The following is a 23,325-nucleotide window of genomic DNA, read 5'->3' as shown; positions in this document are numbered from 1 at the left end:
TTTCAGTCACTTCACATGTGCCTATTGAACACCTAGCAGGTGCCAAGCACTGTTCTAGGCACTGAGGCTACAGAATAAACAAGACAGATAAGAACTCTCAGTTCACATGAGGTACATTCCAGCGGGGGAAGAGGAGAAGAAACACACAGGATCCTTCAATCAGAAGAATTTTGCTGAGAAGCAAAATGGATGCTACAGAGGAAGGGCCACATTGGATTGAGTGGTTCAGAAATGCCTCATTGAGGGAGTGGAGTTTTAACCAAGACCTAAGTGACCTAAGCCATGTGTGGATCCAGGGAAGAGCATGCCAGTCAAAAGTAGCAGGCAGTGCAAAGGCCCTGAGGTGGGAGTAAGTTTGATGTGTTTCAGGAGCAGAAAAAATGTCAGCACAACTGGAGCACAGGGAATTAGGGTAGAAGTGATACAAGATGATGTCTGAGAAGCACAGAGCCCTGCGGGGGATGATTAGGAGTTGGTAATAGGAAGCAACAGGCAATTTTTCAGCAGGAGAAAAGCGTGAGCTAATTTTATGTTTTAGGGACTAGATGTCCACAGCCCCCAAGCCCCTCAACAGGGCCACCCTGGACATCTGCCTTTGCCTTCCCCTGGCTTGCTGACCTGTTGCAGGTACCAGACCAGCTCGTACCTACAGGGGAGCCCTTGAGTTGTCCCCCCTAGAGAGAGATCGGGCTTCAAGACCCAGGGGAGCAAACCATTTCATTCCACCCCATTCCTAAGACCCCCTCCTGTTGCGGGGTGGACTAGGGAGACCTCAGGCCCTGAAGCCTTGACCCAGCCCGTCCAAAAGCTGTCGCTGCCAGGGGCTCTTGGTCTCGCCATGAGAAAGGATTCAAGGACAGACACAACACAGCGGATGAGCAGTACAAGCAGGAAAGTTTATTTATTTATTTTTAATATGAAATTTATTGTCAAATTGGTTTCCATACAACACCCAGTGCTCATCCCCAAAGGTGCCCTCCTCAATACCCATCACCCACCCTCCCCTCCCTCCCACCCTCCATAAACCCTCAGTTTGTTCTCAGTTTTTAAGAGTCTCTTATGTTTTGGCTCCCTCCCTCTTTTTCCTTCCCCTCCCCCATGCTCTCCTGGTAAGTTTCTCAGGATCCACATAAGAGTGAAAACATATGGTATCTGTCTTTCTCTGCATGACTTATTTCACTTAGCATAACACTCTCCACTTCCATCCATGTTGCTACAAAAGGCCATATTTCATTCTTTCTCATTGCCATGTAGTATTCCATTGTGTATAGACAGCATGGTATTGGCACAAAAACAGACACATAGACCAATGGCATAGAATAGAGACTCCAGAATTAGACCCACAAAAGTATGGCCAACTAATCTTTGACAAAGCAGGAAAGAATATCCAATGGAGAAAAGACAGTCTCTATAACAAATGGTGCTGGGAGAACTGGACAGCAACATGCAGAAGAATGAAACTAGACCACTTTCTTACACCAGTCACAAAAATAATCTCAAAATGGATGAAGGAAAGTTTATTAAAGCAAAAGTACACTCTCTAGATGTGAGAGCAGGAGAGCTCAAGGGAGAGCTGCGCCCACTGGGGCTTGGGTTTCCATCTTTTATTGACAGTTGTTAACAAGGGAATGGAATGTTCATTACTTGAGGCAGGGATTTCTTGGAAGCAGGGTGGTGTCTTCAGGAATGTGGGTTATATGCACTTTTTCTTCCTTATTTGGTCAGGGGTTTCCTGTCATGGCACCCTTAGGAAAAGATTTGAGTATGGCAATGTAGTATAATGAAGGAATAACGTGAACTTTGGCCTACTTTGTCAGCCATCTTGGGCCTGTCTGGTTTAATTCCCTTTCTTGTGGTTCAGGTCAGGGCAGCCTCTGACTTTCTCCCAGTTGGCCATGACTTCCCCTTTGATGGCCTCCAAGCATCCTGTAAGAACCTAACTAACTGCCTACTACAACATTCTCAAGCCCTTATTCCCGGAATTGACCTCTTTTGGCATCGCTGATGTGGAAAGTGTCTGGTTCCTTCAGGGAAAACACTGCCCCCTACCCACAGTGCATAGGTTCTAAGGCCAAAAAATTCCAGAAAATAAAAAGCACAGTTTTCAAGGTCCGGGATTTTTAGTCGTGAAGAGCAGTAGGTAAGTATAGGACTCAACCTGAACTCTAACTCTAACTTCTCTTTGCTCCGGGTCCATTCAGGCCTTACACCCCACACCCGGTTGGGTCCTTTATCGCAGCCTCTGCTCCTGCGTGAGATTTCGGGGCACAGGATCCAGCATGTTCTTCCCATATGCCCCTCTCTCCAAGCTCCTCTCTCCATCCCAAGGCTAGAGAAATAACACACCCAGCATGTCAAGAACGCACAGAATCTGGCATGCCAGCTCCACATTGAGTAAGGAAACATTCCTCAGAAAAAAATAAGCTGCAGAGACATAAATCTGCTAAAAGATTCACCTAATTTACATCACTAAACAGAACACTTCTCACTCTGGAGCAGCTGCACTCAGATTGATTCACAGTGCTCTGTCTTCCCCAAGAACAATTGGTATATACTTGCCTGGCATTTGCAAATTAGAAGTCTGCTGGAGGTTTTCTCAGAACAAAGAGCTGGTCCACTTCAAAGTGAAATTCAAGTCTCAAAGACAAGACTTATTGAGAACTTCTTAAAGGGGCAGTTTTCATGACCTCTTACCCTGCAAGTTGTTTGTGTTGTTTCTGCCTGAGGAGACGACCTGTCTCTGGGGAGAGAGAATCAGCCGCCCAGGATTGTGGGAGAGATTGTGTGCTGGTGGTCTCCCTTTGCAGAGGAGTCTTTGGAACTCCAGAGAGCAAGCATTGGGGGTGCCATGTTGTTGGAACTCAGGACGAACTTCAGAGGCAACAGGAGGTCCTCCCAGGGTTTAGGCACCTGTTTTTGCACCAGGTACCATGCTACGCATGTCACATGCACTGTCCTATCTGTAGGACAACTTGAAATCTTGGTGTTATTAGCCCATTTTACAGATGTGGCCATTAAGGCCCAGTGACACCTCACATGACCAAAGACTTAACTATGGTAGAGCTGGGCTCAGAGGCCTAACCCCAAAGCCTATATTCTTTCCACTACATGACATCCCCTAGGTGTATACTTAATTTCCTACAAACCTTTCATCAGTATCTATGCAGGTAAACCCAGGGAAGACAGCTTATACTTCAAAGTCTTGCAATCAACTGTCTCCTTTGAGCTTGGTGGCCAAATTTGCTATTACTCTATTCTGTCATAATCACTTGGAAGCCATCTCTGATTTTTTTTCCTCCTGCGGTTTTTCCCTCACTTAGTGTGTCAAGCTTATGATAACTGGTTCATTTATAAATTTCTAATAATTTTTTTAACGTTTATTTATTTTTGAGACAGAGAGAGACGGATGGCTTGGTCGGTTAAGTGTCCGACTTCGGCTCAGGTCACGATATCACGGTCTGTGAGTTCGAGCCCCGCGTCGGGCTCTGTGCTGACAGCTCAGAGCCTGGAGCCCATTTCAGATTCTGTGTCTCCCTCTCTCTCTGCCCCTCCCCTGTTCATGCTCTGTCTCTCTCTGTCTCAAAAATAAATTTCTAGAATACCACCACCACCATTCAGGAAATATTCTAGAACATTCCCTGAATGGAAATGGGGCAAGCGTAAAGTGTGTTGATATCTAACTCCCAAGTAAAACTCTCCAAACTGCCCATAGAATCTGTTGTGGCTCACCTGGCAGGCCAAAGGCTCAAGACCATTCCTGGGGTTGACTCAAACCGTGAAGCAGAGGGTCAGGAGCTACGGGCTCTCGCCCCAAAGCGTGTTAAAGTTCAAGATGCGTGACAAACGCAAATTTTGGTGATGTCTGACTCTTTTTAGAGATTGACGCCCCCAAGAACCTGCGGGTTGGCTCCCACACGGCCACCAGCCTTGATCTGGAGTGGGACAACAGTGAAGCAGAGGTCCAGGAGTACAAGGTCGTGTACAGCACCCTCGCGGGTGAGCAGTACCACGAGATGCTGGTCCCCAAGAGTATCGGTCCAACCACCAGAGCCACCCTCACAGGTGAGTACACCCTGGCTCCGGGGGCACATCGGTTCCTAACCCCACACCCTCACTGCTCTCCTCCCAGTGCACCCAGCTCCACCCTGCCATCCCCAGATCCCACTCATTTACTCTCTCAAGTCCCTGTCACGCATCTCCTGCCCTCCATTGTCTTCTGTCACTTGGCCAAATCTACTACAAGTCTCGTACAGACCACCGCAGGTAGCCTTCACACATTCTCTCCTGACCTCTTCACGTGGCCCACATGCCCTGCCTGGTTTCCCCACAGTCTTCTCCTGTCTCCCCGCCCTCCCATGTGCCCTGGTGCTCCCCGTGCTCCAGGACCACAGGTCCGTGTCCGACAGTTCCTCAAACACCTTTTCCCTGCTGCCACAGGGCTTGGGACATGCTGTTCCCACCACCTGTCAGGCTCTCCCACCATCCTCTTCACCCAGTTATGTCTGCCTCCCTTTTACCTCTTGGTTCACTTGTCACTTCCTGGGGAGCCTGCATGGTCCCCAGGTGAGATCAGGTTATCTAGTCCTGCTGCCTCCTCTCACTGGTGACCACTGTCCTCACAGTGCTGCTCAGGTTATCATTATACCCTGTGGGTGTCATTATTCTGTTGTTGGTCTCCACCCTGGATCTAAAGCTCTGTGAATGGGGACCAACTGGGTTTTGCTCACTATTGACTCCAGCAAAGTGTCTAAGTCCAAGGTAAGTGATGGATAGATGGAAGGAAGGAAGGAAGGAAGGAAGGAAGGAAGGAAGGAAGAAGAGGAGGGAGAAAGGGAAGGGAAGGAAGGAAGGAAGGAAGGAAGGAAGGGAAGAAAGAAAAGAGCAAACATTCACTATGACTGGGGCATAGAGTACAAGAGACCAGTTCGAGAAGGGGAGAGCCTAGTCATGCTATACACCCCATAAAGAGTTTGAGTTTATTCTTGAGGGCAATGGGGAGTCATGGAGGGATTTTAAATAAGGTGATACAATGACTACATAGATGTAGCTGCTGTGTGGACAGTGGGTGGGAGGAGGGCAAGGCCAGAGGCAGAGACTGGTCAGGGAGCTATGCCGCAATCAGAGGGCGAGAGGATGATAGTGCGGACTAAGTCAGCACCCTAGATCACCATGACACTTGGCTGGGGAGCACTCCCTGTCCCCCTGGGGATGTGGGCCCTAGCCAGTGCTCCTCCTGGGACCTTAGACACACCCATCCAGGAAAACCTGCCCACTGGACTGCACTGAAAGGTAGATGACTGGAAATGTGGGGCATGGTTTTCAGGTGAAGGAGACTGTGCAAAGCGGCCACCCAGGGGCTACCAGCGAGCTCACCGAGACTTTATTTAACTTGTGTCTTGGCTTCCTGCAAAAGCACTTGCCATCTTAGTAGATAAGGGATACATAGCAAAGAGTGCATACAGTAAACAAGGGCAGTATAATCAAAGCTGTTTTCCTCCCGAACCGAAATCCCAGACCGCCTTGCAAAATGAGGCCAGTTAAAGTAAATATAATAAATGCTTTTTCCAGACAGACGCACTCCTCGAAGCACAGCAAGGAGATGGAAAGATCTGCTGACCAAGCAGGTTAATGGGGGTGAATTAAACATAGCAGGAACACGCCAGCTGGTGTAAAGGCCTCCACAGAGAGAAGGAGACATTCACAAAGATTAAGCAAAACAAAAAAACTGAAATGATGCAGGAGGGAACTGAGTCCAAGTGCAGCCCCCCCTCCCTTGCCTAGAGCCGCAGGCTGATTTGGCAATTAGCAATTTACAAAAACGATGGCTAGTTGTTCAGATGGAGGATACGCCATAAAATCCTGAGAGAGATAGAGAGGCATCCAGTCACGTCCTAGTTATTATTTCCCAGGCCTGGCAAAGAAGATTCTACATTCATTGATCATCTATCTTATTCCAGGCACCTCCCCATAGTTATAGCTTATTTACTCTTCACCATAACCTCGTGACAGATGTCACCATCCCCATTTTCTGGATGAGGAAACTGAGGCCCAGAGAGTCTGGAAACTTGCCCACGCTCGCAGAGCTCCCAAGAGGCACAGCTGTGGCTCCAAGGCAGCTCTTCTGACACTTGTCAAAAGCCTTCCATCTCATGGCTGCTTGTACTAAAGAACTTAAAAGTAAAGGACAGTCAAAATGTAAATGCTGTAGACTTATAAGGAACGGAGAAATTATTATTGAGGAGTGGGCTTAGCGAGGTCCATTTTTTGGTTAGAGTCGAGCTTATGAAATAAAACTGTAAATATATATTCCACGTAATTATCCCAGGGAGCTCGCTGCTGGGGAGATTTATAAAGGCAAATAGCTTTATGTGATTTAAGAAGGAATTATAGGCATGTAAGGAAATCAAGTATGTCTGTACTTGCTGAGATGCAAATTACAAGGGTTGTGGGCTCTCTTCCTGTGGTATCTGGGGGAAGAGAAGGACGGACTTGAAAGGAGGGAAGGCAAAATGAGGCAGAAGTTTGATCCCAGCTCTAGATACTTGTGTTTTCTCCCTCGCCCCCCAACTTGGACACTAAAAAGGAAAGTTTTTCAGCCTCCAAGGCCTGAGTTTTGTTTTGTTTTGTTTTCTCATTCCAAACAAGTTGTTTATGTGCACGTATAAAGCAAGACCCCGGCCACAGGTGGGAAGGGCATTTCGGGCTCACCTGAGGCAATTCCTCCCTGGCCAGAAAGAGAAGGTAGAAACTTCCAACTCTGCACATCCCCACATGTCCTACCTCCTAGTCAAGAACAACTGCGGAGCACATAGTCACAGAGAACGGACTGAGGGTTGACCGGCGTGGGGGATGGAGGGGAGGTGGGCAAAATGGGTGAAAATGGTCAAAGATACAAACTTCCAGCTATAAAATAAGTAAGTCATGGGGATGACTGTAGTTAATAAACTCTGTTATATATTTGAAAGCTGCTAAGAAAGTAGATCTTAAAAATTCTCATCACTAGAAAAAAAATTATACCTATTCGTAGTGATGGATGTTAACTAGACTTACCGTGGTTATCATTTCGTATGCCAATATCGAATTGTTATGTTGTACACCTGAAACTAATAGAATGTCATATGTCAATTATATCTCCATTTTTAAAAAAGACCCCGAAGGGGTGCCTGAGTGGCTCAGTCGCTTGAGCATCTGACTCCTGATTTTCGTTCAGGTCATGATCTCATCGTCAAGAGATTGAGCCCCGCCCACATTGGGCTCCGTGCTGAGCGTGGAGCCTGCTTAAGATTCTCTCTCTCCCTCTTCCTCTGCACTTCCCACACTCCCTCTCTCATTAAAATAATTTAAAAAGTAAAAATAAAAATAAATACAAAAGAGAAAGAAAAAAATCATAATGGAGACTCTTAGCACAAGGTCCCTTTGCCTCTTGCCCCAGGTTTATTTGAATGCTTTGTTCTGTGGAACATGTTAGGAGCCAGGACTTTGGATCCTGCATCCAGGCACGACCACTTCCAGTGTGATTTGGGACAACTGACTTAATCTGCCTAAGCCTCTGTTTTGTCTTCTGTAAACCGGGAATAACACTGCTTACGTCACTGTGCCATGATGAGGCTTTAATGAGATCATATATTTAATGAATGTGAAGTAGTATTTTTAACATAGCAAACTCCGTACGTGGCTGATGATGGTGAGAGATGAGGGGGGCAGGGGGAGGAGCAGGAGGAGGTCAGTGAGCTAACGGTTTAGGACTTCCTGTAATGGGCGTGGCACAGAGCGGAGACCATGCTTCTCACAGTGTGGTGTGGGCACCAGCCACAAGTCATCACCCCAGGAGCTTTTACAGCCCTCTCCCCCCGCCACCACATCTACCAAATCAGCGTCTGCGTTCTAGAAGACCCCCAGGTGATTTGTGAGAGGTGCTCATTCAGAGCATGGCTTCTGAAGTTGCCCGCTTTGGTTTGAGACTGACTTCAGGGATGTGCGTTTGGGGCAAATTTCTTCAATTTCCCAGGCTTAAGTTCCCTGGTCTGAAGGACATCACATCTTTCTCATGGGGTTGTTGGGAGGGTTAAATGAGATCATATATATCTGCGTATACAAGCACCTGGGATGGAGACCGGCTCATAGTGAACATTCAACAGCCATTCGATCTGATATGGTTTTTAATCCCCACAAAGCTCAGACTGGGTGCACAGTAGCCTGGCCTCTCTCCCCAGTACAAGTTCACACCCCCGTTCTTCTCACGGCTGACTCTAAGCCCTGACATCCCGTGGCATCTGTGTTTGCTATTCCCTGCTGAAGCCCTCGTCTTCACAGCCACCGATCACCCCTGTGCTGTGGGACACAGGCCCTGGCTGACTCTCTGGGCCTCTGAGTCACGCAGAGGGCTCGCGGCAAGCGGCCCCTGGCAGAGCCTTCCCCCACACATGCCTCTCCCTTTGCAACACAGAGGCCAGGCCCGGGCACAAAATGCCAGACATTTCTTTTCCATTATTCTCCACAGGCAATGCCCAGTGAATTCCCTCTGGAGTATGAACTTGTTTCTGAACAACAGACTCAGTGTCTGCAATGATTTTTTTTCCTCTGCTCTGGTGGTTTCTGTGTCCTTAATGATCAGTTTTTTAGGCTCAGCCTCTCGGCTGGGATGATGTGTGCTTGGCCTGCGTACCATACCTGGAGTCCCAAAGGGGTGCTGAGAGTTATGTATTTCACAGGCGCATCAAGGTACCTCTCGGTTAGACAGGCAGCACTTACCAAGGACGCGTACCACTGTTTTCTGGGCAGCGATGAGAAACCATAAACCCTAAAGAAAACTCTGGAAGGAGGAAGGGAAGACAGAAAATGTGGGAGACGGTGGGAAAAGAAGGAGATTCTCATTCCTTGACTGGAATTCGGTCACAAAACCCTGCCTCCACCCAATGCAAATGATAAACACCGCTCTGTGTCTGAGGTGACTCCTCTATATCTATCATCAGAGGCCTGTGGCTGCAGGGTTTTGCCAGGAAGGAAGAGGGGTTCGTCCTCAGCCGTCCACACTCTTCTGCCTGGTGCTCCCGCATGAACAGGAGCCCACACTTGAGGAGCCCCGTGGCCAAGAGAAAGGTTAAAGGAGCTGGCCCCTATGGCCCTGTGAGCGCTGGGCTCAAACCCAGGCCCCCAGAGCCAGTTCATCACAGCCCTGAGCAACTCTACCCCCAGGCCACACGCTGCTAACCAGAAAAATCAGCACCCGGGCTTAGGAAACCCAGGGCCTTGAAGATTCCTACAGACATCACGGTACGACACAAGATTGCAAGGAGACAAAGACCTACAGCTGCCACACACGATACATTCACTCACGCACAAGGCCAACGTCACGATTTGGGTCTGGGAGTTGCCACCTTGGAGACCGCTGGTTTCTGGGGGCTTGGAACAGACGCCTCTCCCCAAACCCACATTTTCCTCCCCGGGATCCCACGGGGTCTGGTGGTGAGAAGGTGGGCTCCCGAAGGTGCAGAGGTCCGTGTGTATGTCCACAGGAGGATTTTCCGTGAAGAAACCCGAGACTCCCTGAGAAGTCCAGCTGGCAAAACAGTGCTGACCAAGGCACTTGATGTTCACTTCACCCTGTCTGCACTCCCTGATGTGCCAGGGCACAAACACCAGACCCAGGGCCAGACCTTCAATGCCAGGCAGGCTCTTCTGAGGAGGAGTTGGGCAGTAGGCCTGTGGCCCAGGCCAGATGGTTCTCAGCCTCCTTCAGGTGAAGTCACAGCGACCCCAAGTGGCCATTCTGGTAAGGCACCCTCTGAACAAGGTGATGCCTTCTGGGGGCCAGAAAGTGGGGAGTGGGCTGCAGAGACCCACATGGAGGAGAGGGGGGAATGGCCAGAAGCTTCCACAGCTTTCCTCCTCACAGAGCTGGCACATAAGGGCGTCTGTGCCCTTATTTGTGTTAAAGGACTGGGACAAAGGAACCAGGAGAAAGCCAGGTGGGAACTTGTCGTCTTCTGCTTTGGCTTCTTCAGCAGGGAGCGCCTATTTACAGTAAAGACCCAGAGATACGACGTTCCTGCGGGACAGGGGGTGATGGGCCATGTTTATCATTAATCTCACTGGCAACAAGAGAGCTGCATTCTAGAATATTCCTTAGTATTATTATTTTTTAATATAGGTTTGTGGGGTCATACTTTCCCTTAAAGTCAGCATGGGATTGACTGCTTCTCTTGATGCTTGAATGTCGTCCACACTCAAAAAATTGGTAGATGTCCTCCAAAACCTGATTCATTCAGGGAACCCTGGAGAAGCATCCACCGTAACCCAAGATGATAAGGATGGGGAGCCTGGGAGCTTAAACCTCCATGATAGTAAAAAGTAGATGTTGCCCATCTGGTGTGATTTCAGGGGTTCCCAGGAGATCCTCTGTCTGTCTCCAATTATTTCCCATCTATAAATCTCTAGTACCCAAATTCCACTGTTGGAACTCTTCCTTAAGAGGGGCCCTCCATTAGATCCCTGGTTTTCGTGAGTTATTTTACCAGATCGGCTATTGCCTGTGTTATTCGTTCTGCCCGCAATGCCCTTTCTCGGCCCAGATACCTCTGATCCTTCAAAACCCAGTTCAGATATGCCCTCATAAGTCTTTCCAGCATTCCTGTCACCCTTGCTATGCTGCTTCCATGCATCACGTATTTCTTTCACTATGCTACATTCTGAATTAAAATATAAAAAATCAAGGGGCACCTGGGTGGGTCAGTCAGTTAAGCACTTGACTCATGATTTCGGCTCAGATCATAATCTCACCGTCATTGGATCCAGCCCCACGTAGGGCTCTACAGTGACAGCACAGAGTCTGCTTGGAATTCTCTCTCTCTCTCTCTCTCTCTCTCTCTCTCTCTCCCCCTCCCTCTCTCTATTCCCCTCCCTTGCTTACATGTGTGCATTCTTTCTCTCTCTCTTCCTTTCTCAAAATAAATTAAAAACACATTTAAAAAACTTTAAAATATAAAAAAAAGTCAAACCCCTTAACTCAAGACCTTAGGGTCTAGTGAGGAGACCAACATGAAAACTAACAGTAACAACATAATAACATCATTGTTGTAAAAACTGAGAGATGGTCTGCAAACTTCTTGGGCACAGGGTCCTCAATCTGCCCCTCCCTTTGAGAGCAGGTGTCCTGTGAATGCACTAGGGCCAACCAAATCCCTCACCCAGTTTGGTAGACTTGAGGTTCACAGTACTCAGGAGATGAGACCAGGGATTTAGAGATGGAAAGGGTCCCCATTTCTATGGATCTGCCTGAACCCAACCAAGCCTGCAGATCCCAGATGTCATTCATGGTTTTGCTGGTAAGAGGTAGCAATCTCAGCTTCTTGGGCCTGCTTCTCCCCATGACTTCCCTCCTAGCAGCAGGAGGCTGGAAGAATAGGTTTCCTAAACAGAGGAAAGTGAGTCATTCTACGTTCATCACCCACAACCCTTGCGCTGCAGGGGACAATGTGCTCATTCCTCTCGCTCTTCAGCCCTAATTAATCTCTTCCTGCTCGCGTGCCCCATCCTGCCCACCAGAGAATTCCATATCCCCTTCCCTCGACCTTTCCTAATCTTGGCTAGCTTTCAAGGTTCAACTCAAGTCCCTCTTCTAGAAAGCTTCCCTTGGTCACTACAGGCATGCTGATCCTGTCCGCCCTCTGAAATGGTTTCCTTAGTTAGCAAGCCCATGGTGTAGTGCCCAATTACTGAAATTCCAATCAGCTAGTCCACTCCTCTGGAGGATAGGGACCCTCCTCTCATAGGGACAGGGACCCTGCTAGGACATGGCAGGAAAAAACAAAGGACTTGAGTTCCAAAGCCAGTTTTATTGTGTATTAGCTTTATGACCTTAGTCAAGGAATGGACTTCTCAGAGCCTCTTTTTGCTCATCAGTAATGCCTTCCCAGCAGAGCCGCAGGGGGATTAAGTGAGGTAACAGGTACGAATCTCTAAGAACCTATAGCTAGTAGGAGTACTCTTGACCATCAGACCCTCAAAAAACTTGCCTCAATTTTTAGGCCTCATTTCTTCCCTCCCTTTCTTTTTCATTGTTCTTCTAGATTCTCCACTGCATGAAACTCAGAGCTTGGTGTATTGTGGGTGCTCAATAAATACTTCCCTCCTTCAGTACGGATTTCTTTTATATCACTGAGGGCAAGGGTGATGTCCATTCGGCTCACCCTGATATCCCCAGTACCCAACCCTGTGCCTGGCACAGAGGAGGCCCTCAATAATGTTTGGTGAGTGAATGAACTGCATGCCTTTGGGAGTTCAGCGAAGAATGGGTATGCAGTGAAAGAGTTGAGAAAAGCATCAACCTCCAAGCCAAACAAAGGCATGGAGAGTGGTGGTTTCCCATGGGATGAATTTTCTGAGCTGTTGTGAAGAAAAGGGAACAGAGCCATTCAAATGCCACCATTTTCAGGAGGTGGATGGAAAGATAAAGAGAGCATTGATAGAGAGCAATGGGGTCTTTAAAAAGTGAGAAATCCCTAGGAGTCCGCAGAGTCCTGATGTATAAGTGTGCTGGATACGCCTCGGATACACATTTTCTTTTCCAGCAGAACTGTATTTTACCTGCTGGCAAAGAGCAACAATTCACTTGTAGCACAGGAAGAAAGCTGCAGAAAATCAAAAGAAAGCAGCAGGCAGGAACCTATAAACGAGTCCCACTTTCCCATCCCCTAGACAGAAAGCCTGGGACGAGAGTACTTTAAATTCTGCTCTGCAGTTTTTCTGGGAAAAGACGATTCCGTTGTAAATTATTGAACATTTCATTTAAGCTTCATAAATAAGAAACTCAGATGAAAACGTTACATGTTAGATCCGTTCGGCAACATATAATTTCTGTCTTACTCCCTCGATCTGTCACCCTTCATCTACGTCAGAGAATTTCTACTTCATTATAGGCAATTGAAGGTTTCAATCAGATGCCTAAGAAAAGTAGTTTATGTTCCAAAGGTAACCTAATTTCTCCAACCAAGGATGTACCTGGGACTCGCCGAACATATTGACGGAGATAGATGTGTGCTTCCAACGTTTCCGGGGGCGTCGCAATCACCCACTCAATCTAGCGGCAGGTACTCCTCCCAGCCAGGGGCCAGCTCCTCGCTGACAGCTGGACTTCCAGAATCGCTTGTTTCATCAGAGCGAACAGGCTAAGCCCCAGCAAACTGACAACAGGTGTGCCCAGGACTAGCCTCTACCTACCTGGGACACACAAAAAAGGACTCAAGGTCCTGGAATAGTTCTCCGAGTGAGGTAATAATAAAACCAGCTACTATTGCCATGGGCCAGGCACCATCCTGCACTTAATCCTCACAGCCACCGTTCCAGACGAATACCACCGGGTTTCCCATTCTACAGAAACTGAAGCTCAAAGATACTAAGTATCAAAGTGACGCAGGTAGAAAGTGGCAGAGAATGAATGGTAACATAAGTTTGGCAGACCTCAAAGTCTGTCACTCTTCAAACTTTACCTCCACTGGTGTCGACACTTCAGAGGAAGAAAGAATGAAGGGTTAAGAAGTGGGCTGGAGCTGGTCTGAGAAAGGGAAAAGAGGGCTGGCTCTCATACACTCCTTCAAGGGAGCCTGGTTGGTAAGGCCTGGCAGGTACTGTCTCACTCAAGCATGGGGACATTTATTGCTTTGGGCTGGACTAAAGCTCTACTGACGAGGGGATGCACAGCCCTCTGGCTACCATGCAGCGTTCTCCTTCATTAAACCAAACCATTTGTTAAGGAAAGGTTGCTCAATGCATTTCCTGTCAAAGTCATTCCTATTACCTCAGGAAGCCCGGGGAAGTCACAGCTGCTCAGGGGAAGGGACGACATTGGGGGAGGGGTGGGACATTCCAGTTCTCCTAAAAGTCCCGAATCCCTGAGGCCAGAAGTCTGAGTGTCCTCTCCAGCTGGCCATACCCTTACTCTTTGCCTTAGTTTCTTTTCATAACTTGATGGTGTACTGGTTTGAATGGTGTCCCCCCTCCCCACCCCCCACCCCCCACCCCCAGTTCATGTCTAACTGGAACCTGTGAATACGACCTTATTTGGAAATAGGGTCTTTACAGAGGGAACCAAATTAAAATGAGGTCATAACAGATTAGGGTGGGCCCTAAATCCAATGTGCAAAGTGCCTTCATAAGAAGGGGAGAAGACACAGACACACAGGGAGAATGCCACGTGTTACAGACTGAATGTTTTGCGTCCCCCCAAAAGTCATGTGTTGGAAACCTCATTCCCAGTGTGATATTAGCAGATAGGGACTTTGGGAGGTGATTAGGTCATGAGCAAGTAGCCCTCATGAATGGGACTGGTGCCCTTGTAAAAGAGACCCCAGAGAGTTCTCTTGTTCCTTCCACTGAATGGAAACACAGCGAGGTGACGGCCATCTATGAACCAGGAAGTGAGGTCTCTCCCAATGTCAAATCTGTTGGTGCCTTGATCTTGGACTTCTCAGTCTCCAGAACTGTGAGAAATAAATGTGGTTTAAACCACCCAGCCCGTGGCAGTTTGTGATAGCAACCCGAGCAGACTGAGACACTATGAGGCAGAGCCTGGAGCAGAATGCCCAACATGGGCAGCAACCACCTAAACCTGGAAGAGGCAAGAAAAGATGTTCCCCTAGTTCCCCCTTGGGAAGGAGCACTGCCCCCCCCCCCCAGCACCTTGTTTTGGGCCCTCTAGACTCTAGAACTGTGGTAGATTACATTTCTGTTGTTGTAAGCCACCCCTTGTCATCATTTGTCATGGCGGCCACAAGAAACTAATGCAGATGGAGAAAAGACTCCCCATCCCACCATCCTCACAAGGTTGTGCTGAGGGTCAAAACATATCCAGGTATTTTGAAAAGAACAAATGGTATATAAATGTAGAATAACATGATCATCAGCCATGGCTCTTGTGGCCCCACACAGATTGCCCCCCCCCCCCCACCAAAATGCCTACCAGAAGGACTCAGGCTCATCATGGGGGACCCCACAGGTGATAATTTGATGTTTTTGTATTTTTCTACAATCCCACTTCTAGTAAATGAGGGTGAGTTTGTGCTAGTTTGATGCTAGAATAATGGTCCCTAAAGATGTCTACATTCTAATCCCAGGAGCATGTGACTCTGTCAACCTACATGACAAAAAGGAAATTGTAGGTGTGATTAGGTTATCTCGGTGGGGCCAATATAAGAACAAGGGTTCTTATAAGAGAGATACAGGGAGATCAGAATCAGAGTAGAAGATGGGGCAAGGGACACAGAGGTCAGAAAGAAAAACAGATATGAAGATGCTATGCTGTTGGCTTTGAAGATGGATTAAGGAGCCACAAGCCAAGGGAGGCAGGAAGCCTCTAGAAGGTGGGAAAGGCAAAAAAACGATTTCTCCCCCAGAGCCTCCAGAGGCTGCAACCCTGCTGAAACATTTAGACTTCAGACCTGCTGATGCTGAACTATAAAATAACAGACTTGTGTTGGTTTGAGCCACGATATTGTGGTAATATATTACAGCGGCAATAGGATATTAATACACCGGTCAAGCCAGTTAGTCTGAAAATGAATATGGGAGACAGTAGGGAGATACCCCAGATAATTGCAGGTATCCTGGGAGGCGCCCGGTGATTCTTTGTATTAATCCCCCAAAGGATTTCCCCAGAAAAGTTTATATCCTTTAGTTGGACAGTTTTTGTGTTTTTTCCATCTTCCCAGAGTCCCCTGGAAGTCAAATCTAAGATTGAATCCATAACTTTAAATACCCTGGCATCTGAATTAACAACCTTGGTAGGGAGCCCACAGCAGCAAGGCTTCTGCCTGCCCCTATGTTAAAGGCCTGGTAGCCTATTCATCCAGTGTTGCTCCCTAGAAGGGATCCCAGAGTCCCCATATGGTTTCAATCCCTATCTATAAAAGGTGCAGATTGATGCTCACAGCATTCGAGAAATGCTTTAGGGGCACCTGGGTGGCTCAGTCGATTAAACATCCAACTTTGGCTCAGGTCATGATCTCACGGTTTGTGGGTTCGAGCCCTGCGTTGGGCTCGAGCCCTGAGTTGGGTTCTGTGCTGACAGCTCAGAGCTTGGAGCCTGCTTCAGATTCTATGTCTCCCTCTCTCTCTCTGCCCCTCCCCCCACCCCCATGCTCTGTCTCTTTCTCAAAAATAAATGAACATTAAAAAAAATTAAAAAAAAAAAAGAAATGCTTTAAAGGCCCATATCCATACAATCCCTCCTCCAATTCACAACTTATACAACTCCCTTCACCAGCCGTAACCAACTTGAGACTCTGAGGACCTTTGGAAGACCTTCCAAAGGAGAGCACATTTCTTAAGGTCACTAACAAGGGCAGCCTTGCTGCCTTCCCGACGAGACCAGCAGTAAGAAGGAAGCTGCATGGAGCACTTCATCCTGTTGACTTGGTATGGATTTCCTAAATGTTGAAATTGGGATTTCCTACTACGTAAAATTAGGAGGAGATTCAGGAAGGACTAAACATAAGATCTGTACAGGAATCTAAGCTTATTTTGCTTCCCTCCTCTCTGCCTTCCCCACCACTGACACACACACAGAATAATGTTTGTTTCTGCATCTACCGACAGATTTGGTGCCTGGCACGGAGTATGGAGTTGGAATATCCGCTGTCATGAATTCACAGCAAAGTGTACCAGCCACCATGAATGCCAGGACTGGTGAGTAGGACTGCTACAGAAGCAGACCAGGATGCTGTGCAAGCCTGAGAAGCCACGGAGGCTTGTGGCTTGCTTGTCCTGGCAAGGGCCGGTCAGAAGGCAATGCCCCCTGATGAACAGGTCCCTGGATGACAGTTATCAGCCTAGGAACAACATCTACCTGCAGATCGTTGATCTCTGTGCCTAACCTCTGCTATCAATATGCAGGATGGTCTCACTCACTTCCCCACAGATCTGTGCATGGTCTCCCATGGTCTGGTGGGCTGCCCCCAGAGATGGAAAATTCGAAATCAGTTGGTGTCATAGCAAGTCTTTCTAATATAATACCTCAGAGCAGGCAGAATGTGATGTCCCTCACCATGGATGACAGAAGCCCTCAGAAAGGTCATAGGGATAAAGGTTTAGACTTGGAAACAACCCGTTAAATCTAAGGGCAATGGAAAATTCCACTTGAGACCCTTGCCACTCAGCATCTGACATATTTGCTTCCAAATTCTGGGTAAATTTCAAAATCACTCTGGAACTTTAGGTACAGGCAGCTGGCATGGGGTGGGGATTTTGAGCCAATCCCTGCTCCAAGGCTCATTCCAACATAGACAACCTCTCTAAGAGAACCACAAGGACACAGGTCCCCAGGAGTTATCAAACCTAATTACCTGTACACCCATGGCCAGATCAGTCACAATGGCCTCAGGAACAGGGGTAGCTACTATTGCCAGGAATGTCATATCCCTACTTGATGGTGGCTCCTATTTTACCCTGGTTGGATTGCTGAGAAAAGCTGGAAGAAAATGAATACGGAAAGCTTGATAATGGAAAGCCAGCTTTGTCCCAGAGGTATGTCCCAGAGGTGGATGTATTCCTATGGTGTTGGAGCTATTAATACCTTTATGCAGATTGTCCATCTATATACCAAACCCTTGGCCATCTTTCAAAGGGAAGGTACTTAACAAAATGTGACAGAATTGTCAGCAATGACAAGCTAATCCTCATGGTCAGCAGGCCTGTTTATAGGTTAGAAATCCACAGGGAGGTCCAATTCCAATAAACACTGGCCCTTGTATGGAACTTGTGTAAAATAGGCCACTTATGTTGATTCACAGAACTCGATAGTCCCCGAGACCTCATGGTGACAGCCTCCTCGGAAACCTCCATCTCCCTCATCTGGACCAAGGCCAACGGCCCCATTGACCACTACCGAATTACCTTTACCCCGTCCTCCGGGATTGCCTCAGAAGTCACTGTGCCCAAGGACAGAACCTCATACACACTGACAGATCTAGAGCCTGGGGCAGAGTACATCATTTCAATCACTGCTGAGAGGGGTCGGCAGCAAAGCTTCGAATCCACCGTGGATGCCTTCACAGGTACCAGGGTAGCAGACATCCTAGCTGGGCTCAGGGATCAATGGATCTTAGTATGAGAAAGTCATCTAAGTAGCCTACTCTTCCAACGCCCCCATTTTGTTTAGAGAAGGAGGAATGTGGGTAGAGAAAGAAGAGATCGAGGATAAATTAACAAATACATCGAGACGGAATGGTTGGAAGTAAAGGGGAGAGAGGAGAAAGGCTACCTACGTACCTGAAAATTTGTATCTGGTTTTCTAAAACCTGGACATAGGGATTGATTCTGTTCATCTTTCCCCATCTGCACTAAATCAGTGGGCATTCAGAGGATCCATGGGATCATGTTAAATTTCTCCCAGGACAAAGATTTTAAATCCTGCGTGAGTATTAGGAAGAAGTATTATGAGGTGTTACCCTGCTGAGGGCATTCATTTTTCAATATAAGGCTTGGAGAAAGGAGATGGACAGGACTAGAGAGTGAGGGGCTGTAAGCTCTGAGTCAGCAGGTGAAGGTACAGTCGTAATTGATAAGGAAAGCAGATCCCTCCTAATTGATAAGGAAAGCAGATCCCTTCAGTCAGAGGGCTCTCCTAGCCCAGTGGTCCCACCACCTCGTGTGTGTTTCAGAACCATCATCTTCTCTGCTTTGCAGGCTTCCGCCCCATCTCCCATTTGCACTTTTCTCACGTGACCTCCTCCAGCGTAAACATAACCTGGAGTGACCCATCCCCTCCAGCAGACAGACTCATTCTGAACTACAGCCCTCGGGATGAAGAGGAAGAGATGACAGAGATCTCCCTGGAAGCTACCAAGAGGCACACTGTCCTGATGGGTCTGCAGCCAGCCACCGAGTACATCGTGAACCTGGTGGCAGTCCATGGCACAGTGACCTCTGAACCCATTGTGGGCTCCATCACCACAGGTGAGGTGGGAGGGCTCAACAGCAGGTGGTGAAGGGGGTTCCTACAGAGGTCTTTAACAAGTCAATGAAAGTTACAAAGAGAAACACCCAAGAAGTAGGGGCCTGCCTCACTTGGCTAGAGAGGGTCTGTGAGCTGTTCTGAAAGAGCCACCTCTTCCAGGGCTGCATAAAATGTATAAGATGGGAAGCTTCCATTGGGAAGGTAGGACAGAGTCAATGTCTTGAAGAGGCCAGGGCTTGAATGCATTGGTCCAGAGGTTCTCACACTACCAGCCTGAAGAGAGTTAACCTTCAAAAGGAAACTCCATCTCTTGACTGCTCAGTAAGGTCACTCGTACAAATGATGCTTCCTCAAAATTATGTGGGACGAGCACTAGCATGCGGCCATGTAGGAACCTGGTACTCAGAGAGTGGGGTTGGTTTGCATGTGGTGTGGAAAACACAGGCACTGTGAGACTATTGGGTCAAATTCATCTCATCATTCTCAAATGTAATCCCAGATATGGGTATGCATGTGGCTGAGGACATGTGTATTTGGGTGGTTTCCTATATAATGACAAGAACCCACTAACTAGACAAGTACATTAAGCACTCAGCTGGTTTCGACCCTGCAGTCCTCCAGTAGTCAAAAAAATGAGGTACCCAGTACAAATGAAATACAGTTTCGGAAAGTGGATTTGTTCTGGACTCGTGCTCTGAAATCCCTCTACAGTCAATAGGCAGTTTTTCCAAACTGAACCATAGGTGGCTGCTAAAAACTAAGAGAAACAGAGTTGGGTTTGTCTAAGAGAAGCTGCTCTAGGGAAAATGACTATGTTACTCCCAGTTCAAAAGAAAACATATGAACTTAAAGGAAAGTTCCAGTTGGCCTTGACACAGCTAACAGTTGCTGCACAGCACAGAGCTTGCCAGTTCGACCTAATGTTGTTAAAATATTCTCCATGAACATGGCTTTAGCCATACCTATGACTTTTCATTTGAAACTTGGGCCTAATCATGGCTTTAAGGATGCCCTAGTACAAAGGGCTTGTCTGTCCCTGCGACACTATTAGCTCTTGGTCCACAAGAAACCAAGGATAAGAATTGCTTTCTCACACTGTGCTTTTCTGTCTTTTTCCCACAAACACGCGGGTCCTTGTAGGAATTGATCCCCCCAAAGACATCACAGTTAGCAATGTGACCAAGGACTCAGTTATGGTCTCCTGGAGCCCTCCTGTTGCATCATTTGATTACTACCGAGTATCGTATCGGCCAACACAAGGTAATAAAGTCACTTGATTTCTCACAAATGGATGGGATTTGGTGCTGAGTGACAACTGCTCTGGGAGAAATACATATCCCAGAGGATATCACCCCTGCCTGCATTCTCCCCCTCTCTGTAGCGCGCTCCTTCACAATGAGAGTGGGTTAAGGAGGAGCAGGCAAGAAACCCTGAACTCACCAACTCCTCTCACACACGGCTGGACTATATTCACCCAGAAACCAGGTCCTCAACCAGCAGAGCAAATCATGGTAACTGGTCACCATTATCTAGGCAGTCTAGTGAGAAACAACCCCCCTAAAAAATCTGCCAAGATCCAGGGTCATGTGCACTTTCCCGAGAGACTAGTCCAAGACTAGAAGCCTGGGGGGATTCCTAAAGACTCGGCTGAGCCAGATGGAGCCTTAGAGGGAGCCACAGTGATGGTGGTCCTATTTCTACCACTCCAGCCAAGTCAGGAGTCAGAAAAAGTTGGCACAGACCTTCACCCTGCCAGTTCCTGCTGTGCATGCCACATTGTTAACAAAGTAGAGGGCATGCCCACTTGCAAGGAGGCAGTGGGAGGGTTTTCCAGACTACCCTGTCTCCGGGCTGCATAGACCCCTCTTCACAGTCCATGCCTGTTAGACTGCCTTAAGAAGACCAGCTTGTTAGAAAACTAAATAAACCACTTTGTTGTTGTTGTTGTTGTTGTTGTTGTTCCAAGGAACCTATAAAATGAGGAGGTGGGACCAGCATACAAGCTCTCCTCAAGCTCCAATATTCCCAGTCCATGAACCACTTCTCTTCTTTCCCCACCAAGCGCTGAGCTTTGCACCCATCTGTGCTTCATGACAAAGTGCTGCCAGAAGCTTCTATGTAGATAGACTATACCATGAGCTGTGCTGAAGCATCTGCTGAACTTTAACAGTGGCTTCTGCTCTTCCTTAGTGGGACGGCTGGACAGCTCAGTGGTGCCCAACACGGTGACAGAATTCACCATCACCAAGTTGTATCCAGCCACTGAATATGAAATAAGTCTCAACAGTGTGCGGGGCAGAGAGGAGAGTGAGCGCGTCTGCACCCTCATTCACACAGGTAGGCATGTCTCCCTGTCATGAGCCAAGTCAGGATGCTGGCTGAGGACCCACAACAGACAGAAGAGGCAAACAGTAGAGTTGTTCTGGCTAATACAGAGGGCACTGGTCCTGGACTCAGAGGCTCCATTCTTGGGTGTCCCTCTGACTCACTGTGTTATGCAAAGCAATTTGCAATTTCTCTCCCCACTGATATTCCTAATACTGGAAGTTTAGACCTTATTGATTTGGGTCAGAAATTTTCATGGAATTTCCAGTAAGAAAGGTGACCTTTTAAAGACACATGATGAAAGTGAATTCCAGAACAGACATCTGAATCATCACATTTAATTAAAAGAAATTTTTTTTAATGTTTACTTATTTTTGAGAGGGAGGGGGAGAGAGAGAGAGAGAGAGAGAGAGAGAGAGAGAGAGAGAGAAAGGAAGGGGGAGGGTCAGAGAGAGAGACACACACAGAATCTGAAGCAGGCTCCAGGCTCTGAGCTGTCAGCACAGAGCCCAATGCGGGGCTCAAATTCATGAACGGTGAGATCAGACCTGAGCCGAAGTCAGACGCCCAACTGACTGAGCTCCCCCAGGCGTCCCTCACATTTAATTTTTTAAAAGACTCAGTCAAGTAAATTTTACCTCAGAGAAGGAAAAGTTGATTATATCAGTAATAACCCATAGGGTCCTGAAACTCTTCATCCTCTGTGGCCAGAAGCCACCAAGTGGCTGCATTTGCTATTGCTTTATGCTCAAAAGGTGGTGGCCTTCCTTTAGAAAGTGAGCCCTTTGGATGCACCTGAGAACAGGGCTCCCGCAACAGCTCCACTGCTCCTCCTTCTCAGTCAGCCCACCATGCTGAACTAGGAAAGATTTGCTGTAGAAGTCACCATAGGGGACAAAGTTTTCTGTCCCCATACCCCAGATCTAACCTTCCAGTGAAGCTATTATTCCCACAGCGCATGGGAAAACATCCAACCTGCCTCGTTAGAACAGCCGGCTTTCCTGAGGCTGCTTAATTTCCTCAGAGAATGGCATTTCCTGAACGAGGGAAAGATAACTTGGAATTCCTCACTGCTTTTGTAGATACTCTCACAGGCCCAGAAACATCTGTAAAGTAATGGCCTAGAAATGTTCCTTCAGAATGTTCAGAACCTCAAGAAATTATTCTTCTAAAAGACACCACAGGGTATTCTCATCTTCCCTAGTCTCCTCACAGGCCTGTGACTACAGATAACCCAGCAATATTTTTGGTCCAATATTTCCTTTCCATCAAATTATCTGTGACCATTAAAGCATCAAGAAATATTGACCCAAAGTGATGCCCAATGAGTCAAAAGAAGCCCCCCTCTCACCTTCCTGAAAGTCTTAGAAATTCATAGTAAAGAAATTAGGCTCTTTCTCTTTGAGAACAAGAAAATGAATTTCAAGAGCCTCCTACCCCCTAGGGTAAAAGAAAGCAGCAACTTGGGTCAAAACACCTCATCTTGGGTTTGTGGTTATAAGCAGCAAGTATCTGTAAAGCAGATATTCAGTAGTGCACCAACCCAAACCACCCTCCTTTAGGTTCAAGCAGAGCTATTGGGAACTCCCGACAACCAGATGACCCACAAAAATATCTTATCTTGTTGTTTTAATGTAAGGTCTATGATTTTGCAATTGGGAGAAATGATACTCCTTTAGGATCTCACACTTAATCTCAGAGGGATCAAGCTAACTGTAGTCTCCCAAGACTTTTCCTCTTTGTCTCTTCTCATAAGGTTGCATTGGAAGAACTTGCTGAAGACACAGATGATGGATGCAGTTGAGATATTAAAACTGAACAAAAGTTCACAGTTGTTGCTTTCAAATGAGGAATACGGGCAAGCTATAGAAACCTGCAGTTAGGGGTCAACAGCACATCTTGGTCCCCAGAAGTAAATTACATGATACTTGGGTTGAGTTGATACTTAAACTATTCTACTAACCCCCATTTCTAAAATAAATCCCAACCTTATGGAAGGGAAGCATAGTAAGAAACATATGCATAGAACATGGGCAAATAAGAATAGGCAC

The 23,325-nt window shown here is 47.4% G+C and overlaps 1 protein-coding gene across 1 annotated transcript in view; it reads left to right on the top strand.

Moving 5' to 3' along the window:
* The window catches only part of TNR (tenascin R), an 82,607-nt gene that overhangs the window by 24,685 nt on the left and 34,597 nt on the right, over positions 1–23,325 (top strand). The window contains exons 7-12 of the mRNA XM_047840799.1: positions 3,877–4,062; positions 16,591–16,680; positions 17,784–18,047; positions 18,679–18,948; positions 20,090–20,209; positions 21,140–21,286. Of these exons, the coding sequence (XP_047696755.1) occupies positions 3,877–4,062; positions 16,591–16,680; positions 17,784–18,047; positions 18,679–18,948; positions 20,090–20,209; positions 21,140–21,286 (1,077 nt within the window). The remainder of the gene's footprint in view (positions 1–3,876; positions 4,063–16,590; positions 16,681–17,783; positions 18,048–18,678; positions 18,949–20,089; positions 20,210–21,139; positions 21,287–23,325) is intronic.

This window comes from Prionailurus viverrinus, chromosome F1, assembly GCF_022837055.1.
Source record: "Prionailurus viverrinus isolate Anna chromosome F1, UM_Priviv_1.0, whole genome shotgun sequence".
Lineage (NCBI taxonomy): Eukaryota > Metazoa > Chordata > Mammalia > Carnivora > Felidae > Prionailurus > Prionailurus viverrinus.
This window is presented reverse-complemented; position numbering and strand designations above follow the sequence as displayed.